This window comes from Orycteropus afer, unplaced genomic scaffold (genome assembly GCF_000298275.1).
Source record: "Orycteropus afer afer isolate SDZICR_OR568_19922 unplaced genomic scaffold, OryAfe1.0 scaffold00413, whole genome shotgun sequence".
NCBI lineage: Eukaryota > Metazoa > Chordata > Mammalia > Tubulidentata > Orycteropodidae > Orycteropus > Orycteropus afer.
This window is the reverse complement of record NW_006922000.1, coordinates 2077059-2084150: the sequence shown is the minus strand read 5'-3', so window position 1 is coordinate 2084150 and position 7092 is coordinate 2077059. Positions and strand designations below refer to the sequence as shown.

The following is a 7092-nucleotide window of genomic DNA, read 5'->3' as shown; positions in this document are numbered from 1 at the left end:
GGACTGGGAAGAAAGTTGTGATGATCTGCTTCTGAAACTGTTAGCCCTGACCACCTTGTGGACCCCAGCAGTTCCGATCTGCACCCTCTCGTGAGGATGGCACGGGACTGGGCAGCATCGCGTCCCGTTGTGCATGGTCACAGGAGTCGATGGCTGACTGGTGGGGGCCCACAAGATTCTCATGGTTAACATAGTGACTTAGTCAGATATGCCTACATCAGAGCTGATGAGAGCTGCCCTTTTCTTTGGAACATGTTTTATTCTTCTGCTCATGTGTCTTCAGAGTAGCTTCTGTCCTACTGTTATGACTGAAGGAGGGCAGGGTGAGGACACGCCTTTGTTGATGAAGTCTGGAACTCACCTCTCCACTATCCATTAGAGTTTTGTCAGGTATATGATGGGGAAGACTTGTTTGTGATGATGAAGTGATACATCTTCTCTTAGGTCTGCTGTTGATGGGTGCCGTTGAGACAATTCCGACTCATAGTGACCCCACGTGACAAGAGTAGAGCTGCCCCATAGGGTGTCCAAGGCTGTCATCTTTACAGGTGCAGATTGCCAGTTGTGTCTTCTGAGCCACTGGGTGGGTTTGAACCGTAAACTTTTTGATTAGCAACCAAATGCTTAACCATTATGCTATCAGAGCTGCTTAGTCTGCTATTAGGACTGGTCCTTTGTGATCCCCTGAGATGGGACCATAACTGGAGAGTAATAAGAGGTAGTTAAGTCTCATTCACTTTTGAGTGAGTCATCATACATATTTCTTAAGAGCCCAGGAAGGGGTCACAGCTATGATAAGGATTTTGTTGGTAGGATTATTTGTGTAGCAATGTAATTCTACTCTGATAACTGGTAAAAGAATACAAAAAGCCTTTTTATCTTTCTCTTAAGTCTTTAATCAAAAAAGTGGGCCCAGAGTGTATAGGGGGTGCATATGGTTGATTAGGATCAGGGAAATGTGAAAATCCTGATGAGGGCGTAGCATCTCTCTGTTTTCTAGTGGTGACCTTGAAAGGAGCCCTTACGTCACAGGGTTGGCTGCCAGGAATAACAGACATACCTTGTTTCAGAACAAAGGGCAAGTACGAGGCATTTCCTTGTCGTATCTCCAACCATTCTTTGCAATATCTTCTTGCATTCTTGCCAGCCCATCTGTTCTTTAACCCACCACCCTGACCCAGGCAGGGTGATGCTGTGGATTGGTGAGGTCATGGCCAAGCGCAGCCCCGGCCTGCCTTCAGGCCCACCTATGCTGCCTTCTAAAAGAAGTTGTGTATTCAGACAGAGATGCACGGTTACGCATAAATGAAAGGACGCCTCTGTGGAATTCCCAGCTACTTCTCCAGGGCCATTTGGCCACCCTTGGGGCTGTAAGCTCACTCAGAGTTCATGTATAAGGCCCACGTACTGTACATCATCAACCTGTGTGCTTTGCCTCTGCCCCCTTCTTGGTCTGTGAAACGCAGGTTTCGGGTGGGTGGGGCGGGGCCCACCTGTCTCTGCTGCTTCTCTGTATGAGGCTGTTTATGTGTCTGCTCCTCCTCAGAGTGGAGATCCTTGCCTGCTTCGTCCATTTTCAGGGGTCAAAGCCTCGTTTCTGTCTCCCACACTTGCTTGCTTGTCAGGGTCCCCTGAAGTACTGCCGTCAGTCCAGCTCAGGCAGCCGTCTTAGCTGGCCCTTTAGATCCAGTTCTTGGAGTTTAATGGTTGAGCCTGTTGAAAAGCAAGGGCTGTAGTGTGTTCCTGAAAGTGCTTGGCGTGAATGAACCAAAACAACAAAGGCGTTCGGAGGCCAGCAGTCCCTTCCTGAGGGCCCTTTCCGAAACCGGGAAAGACCGTGAAAGTGAGGTGAATGATAATGATATTGATTCACTCTTTCAACAACTGTTAGATGCATACTATATGCAGGGCATTTGGGCTGGGAGCCGGGGACTAGAGCTGGGAGCCAGGCAGCCGTCATCTACTGAAGTGTTAATCGTGGCATGGAGGCCAGGCTCACTGCGTTGTGTACCTTCCTTCCTTTAAACTTCACCACTCTCCTGTGAGGTAGGTATTTTCACCTTCATTTTAAAATTGAGAAACTGATCTTTCAGAAGTTTGAATGATCTGGTGAGAGAAAGATCCAGAATTCAGACCAAGTCTGCCTGACTCCACAGCCCACGAGCCTCACCCCACTGTGGGTCTGCTTGACCATCTGTGGTCTCTTCCCCCTGCCCTTCCTGTTTCACGTGGAGGTCCCCAGCCCTGGCTCCATGTTAGAGTGGCTTGGGGTAGGGGTGGGGGGCTTTTGGCAAATATCCTTGCCGAGCTTCCCTCCAAATTGAATAATACAACCTGGTGGGTGTGGGTGGGGGCTGGCTCTATGGGTGAAGCTGATTTGCAGTCAGAGCTTAGCCTCATAAATCAACATCATGTGGAAGCTGCCTCCACGAGCCTGACCACTCCCAGCATTCTCCTGGCTTCGATCACGGGGCTGATGACATTTTTGAAGGTTCATTTTTCTTCCCTTTTAAACTAAGCTGAATGCTATCACAAGGCAGCAAATAGTTAAAAAAAATATAAAATTTTCCCCAAAGAGGGATGGGATAAGAAACCCATCTCAACCAAGACTTTAGGCACTTGGAGATCTATTTTTCAGGGGAAGTGTAGTCAAGAGCAAGGGATATGGATAAAGCTGGGGTCTAGAACACGTGAGCTCTTGGCTTCCCTTTTCTTGAGAAACTCAGAGAATGTTACGGGACAGACGACCTGGGGATATGTATGTGGTCGGTCGCTCAAGAACACTTCTCTCGCCCTTGATGAGACAACCCACAAATCAACTTTATTTATTTATTTTTCTTTGGTCAAAGTCGAAGTAAAAGAAAGCTAAATCATTTGGATCTTGCTAATTTGGATGGCTTAAGGAAAAAAGAATACTGTAAAATGTAGAAGCGTAGATGCTGTGTTTCTTAGACTGCCTCAAAAGCCTGACAGTGCATAACCATTGCATGTGTGTATACTTACATGAACTTTTAAAGAATTCTGTATTTCAGACTTTCAGCACCTTGTTAAACACCTCTTACGTGGTTAGTAATGTCTTGCCATCAGAAGATGACAGTTCACTAGTTACTTACTCTTCACTAAGTAAGTTTGGTTTTGCCTTGTCCTCAACTAATGAGTTGGGATTACTCTCTAAGAGAGGCCTTCTCAAAGCTTTGGATCAAGAATTAAGAGTAAATGGTTATTTGAAGTCATCACAAAATTGTGGTCCATAAGGTCCTTATCCCTAGCAAAAGAGAGACAGACAAAGTAAGTTGGAGGTCACTTGATTGCAACAAGTTGGAGGCATTTCTGTGATGAGAAAGACCAGGGCTGCTGGGGAGGGAAGACTTTTTCAACGCATGGGTCTATGGACAGATAGAAAGTACGTGATGGTCACCCCACTGGAGTAAGTAGGTTAAGGTGAGTCTGGTCTCTGCATTTAAGAGCCAGACATCAATGGTAATTGAACGTGAAGGTTCATTGCAATCAGAGTCATTTTATGCCGAATAGAACAGGTCATTGTAAAAGAATTGACTGACAGAGAAAAGCAAAACATGAAAAATGGCCTCCTTTTCTACATTTCCACATAGGTAATCTCCGTACCGGGAGATGAACTTGAACTTGGTTGGGCGGGAGACGGACCTGGTTGGGCGGGAGACTGGAGCCCCTCAGAGAATTTGGGATTCTTCCATTTTTACTGGGAGGGTTGGCAGGTACAACATGTGTTGTGATGTGAGTCCCTGAGGGCTGTGGCTCCCTGCCTCTCCATGCGGTGGGGACCCAGTCACCCCTCCGAAGCACTCACCTGATCTCTTGTGTGTGGCTGACCCATGAGCAGTGGCTTGGAAGTGTCAAAGCATGAGCAGCATGCCTGGAACAGCATGCGCTGCCCTCATCTCCTACCTGGTTCTGCATGGGGACACTCATGGCCAGCTGCCCCAAGGCTCAGGGGCCTTTCCTTTTCCTGCAGAACTCCCTGAAGGCTTCGAACCGGAAGAAGAAGAGGACAAGCTTTAAAAGAAAAGCCAGCAAAAGAGGAACAGAAGTAAGTGTTTCCGGGTTATGGCCGAGGGAACCCGATCTCCTTCCCTGGCCTCCTCGGCCCTGCACGGTGCGGCCCGAGCTTAGTTTTGTGATGATGCTCCTTCTACTCTTCTGTCCTAAACTACTTTCTAGCCACACTGAGATCCTTTAAAAAAAACAAACCTGCCTTTATGCTTCTTCACAGTATTTGTACTTCCCTGGAACTGTTGTCCCAGGAAGGTGACAATGAAGATGACACTAGCTAACAGCTCTGAATGCTTAGAACGCAGCAAGAGTAGAATCCAAGCCAAGAACATGGCTTTGTTCTCAGGCCAAGTCACAGTTCGAGCTGTTCCTTTTCCAAGGTTCATCTGGAGGTTCTGTTAAGTGTAAGCCTTATCAGTCAAGAGGTAGGGATCTCTTTGGGGTGCCCTTGGTGGTTCCCAACTCCCTTGGCGTGAGGGCTGCCTCATAAGCCTCGTAAATATAACTCAACTCTGCTGCTTCCTTCTTCCAGCAGGAAAACAAAGGTCGTCCTTTTGTGATAAAGCCCATCTCCTCTCCTCTCATGAAACCCTTGCTTGTGTTTGTAAACCCCAAGAGTGGAGGCAACCAGGTGAGTCATTTCTCATGGGTTCAACTTAGAAGGTTCATAAGTGAGTTCCTGCCACACAGTTCCCAGCTCCGGGACCTGGGGATTCTTCTGCATTCGCGCACAGCCTACGCATCGCAGGGCTAGGGAAGACTTGGAGGTTCTAGGTCCACCCCTCTGCCTCCAGTGTACTGGAGACACTCCACCAACCCAACCGCTGACATTTTCCTCAGGGATTTCCAAGAAAAGCCATTCCAGAATCTTTTACATTTGACTCAGGGTTTCTCAACTCTTACAGCTAGGAAGCCCTTGACCAACTTACCATGATTTCTTCCTGTTGTAATTTAGACCCAACTACTTTTATCCCTCTCCTCTGAGAGACGAGGATAATGACTCATCATGAACTATCGTTGACAACCACCACTCACATAATTGAAAATATCATTTTCAAAATATCAATTTCAAACTTCTTGGGTTCTAGCCCACATGCTCTAGTTGGGTGTTTTTAGCCCCATTTGAGGATGGGCGAGCAGCCTCAGTGAGGGCGAGCTTAGTGACTTACCTAAAGTGCCACCTCCTTCCCATCAACTAATTCCCTGCCCCACTCTCTGAGGCTTCTTAGCGATTCTCTTCTGGGGCCCTGGGTTTCCCTTTGTTGTTTTCATGTGAGCTGGGATGACAGAATATTTTCTCTGGCCATCAAGTTGAGTGGCCATTGTCCGTCTTGAGACAAAAAGTTCTACACCACACAATTAATGATATGAAATCCTGGAGTCAGCTAATGATTTTGTTGTTGTTGTTGTTATGTGCTGTTGAGTCAGACCTGAGTCATAGCGACCCCTTAGGCACTACACTACCAGAGCTCCCCAGTATAATGATAAGAAGGTTATGTAGTTAGTACCCACCCTGTGGGCCAGGAGGTTCTTAATATTACAGGTAACAGACATTTCCAAGAAGGCATTGATTATAGTAAAGCTTTCCTCGTGGAAGATTAGAATTTAAGAAAATAGCATTCCTCCTCTCCTTCCTTTCTTCCAAATCCTTGATAACTTGCTGTATTTAAAATTCCATGACCAACACTGAAGAGAACAGGGAAAGATATATGTGAGCAAAAACCAAAAGCAAACCCACTGTTATCATGTCGATTCTGGTTCATGGCAACCCTCTAGGACAGAGTGGAATTGCCTCATAGTGTTTCCAAGGCGGTAAGTCTTTGCAGAGGCAGACTGCCTCATCTTACTTCCACAGAGAAGCTGGTAGGTTTGAACTGCCAACCTTTTGGTTAGCATCTGAATGCTTTAACCACTGAGCCACCAGAGCTCCTCTTCTAAGCAAGGAAATGATGTGTTTAAGCACTGCATCTTGTTGAGTTGCTGAGTACGGTCTCCACATTGTACCTATGGTGATGCAAGCAGCTGTCACAACAGGGGGCCCAGGACGGGGCTTCTCTGGGGTGAGGGTCAGTTTTCTCTGCACCATGCCCCCTTCCTTGGTGTAGTCTCCCTCATCACCCATAGCCTTGCCAGGGGTAGGAGCATGGTTGGACCCATGGAACAGAGCGTAGCTAATAGACCCCCGTGGTTTTGAGGGTCTGTAAAGATTTACAGCCTTGGAAACCCTATGTAGCAGTTCTGCTCTGTTCTGTAGCATTGCTATGAAATGAAATCGACTCAGTTGCTGTGGGAAGTCTTTACAGAAGCAGACTGCCACATCTTTCTCCTGCGGAGCCGCTCGTGGGTTTGAACTGGTGACCTTTCAGTTAGCAGCCAAGTGCTTAACCGTTATGCCACCAGGGCTCCGTGTACAATAAGAACCATACATCTTAGTCTTTGATGGCCTCCCCTACCTCTGCTTCTCTCTCCAGTCTTGAGGACCAGCTCGACACCCCGGCTGCTGTAAGTGAGGAAGGACCACTGGCTCCTGAGATGGTCTTCCCTACTTTCTTGGGGCCTGCTCTGTCCTGACCAGTTGCTGTGGCGACCTTTAGCCCTGCAGATGAGGGGAGAGTCAGTCTAACAGTGGGGAATCAGAGTGCGGATCTAGTGGTCCCCATCTGGAGAAACAGAGGAAGGGGGCTTGTTTGTCCTCAGCTCTTTTGAGTCCTGTTTCCTCTATATTCATTGCCCCTCTCACCCCCAGCTTTTTCTCTGTGACCCAAGTGAGCCACGTTTGAGACGCAAGAGAAGGTGTCGGTGAAAACAAAGTGCGGGAACCCCAGGAGGACGGAACCGAGGGATCGCACCCTTTCCCATCGGAGCTGCCCCTTCCAGAGCTCTCTGCTCAGAGCTTACGTAGTAAAGTGAACGTGTGAGAGCTGGAACCGCTGTAACATGGGGACCTGTCAGAGAAGGTGTCTTGGTTCTCTAGTGCTGCTGTCACAGAAATACCACAAATGGATGGCTTTGACAAACAGGAACCAATTCTCTAACAGTTTGTTGTTTGTTGTTATTAAGTGC

The 7092-nt window shown here is 47.6% G+C and overlaps 1 protein-coding gene across 1 annotated transcript in view; it reads left to right on the top strand.

Moving 5' to 3' along the window:
• Positions 1 to 7092, top strand: part of DGKI (diacylglycerol kinase iota) — a 380807-nt gene that overhangs the window by 92687 nt on the left and 281028 nt on the right. Inside the window, exons 11-12 of the mRNA XM_042782691.1 lie at positions 3992 to 4066; positions 4562 to 4660. Of these exons, the coding sequence (XP_042638625.1) occupies positions 3992 to 4066; positions 4562 to 4660 (174 nt within the window). The remainder of the gene's footprint in view (positions 1 to 3991; positions 4067 to 4561; positions 4661 to 7092) is intronic.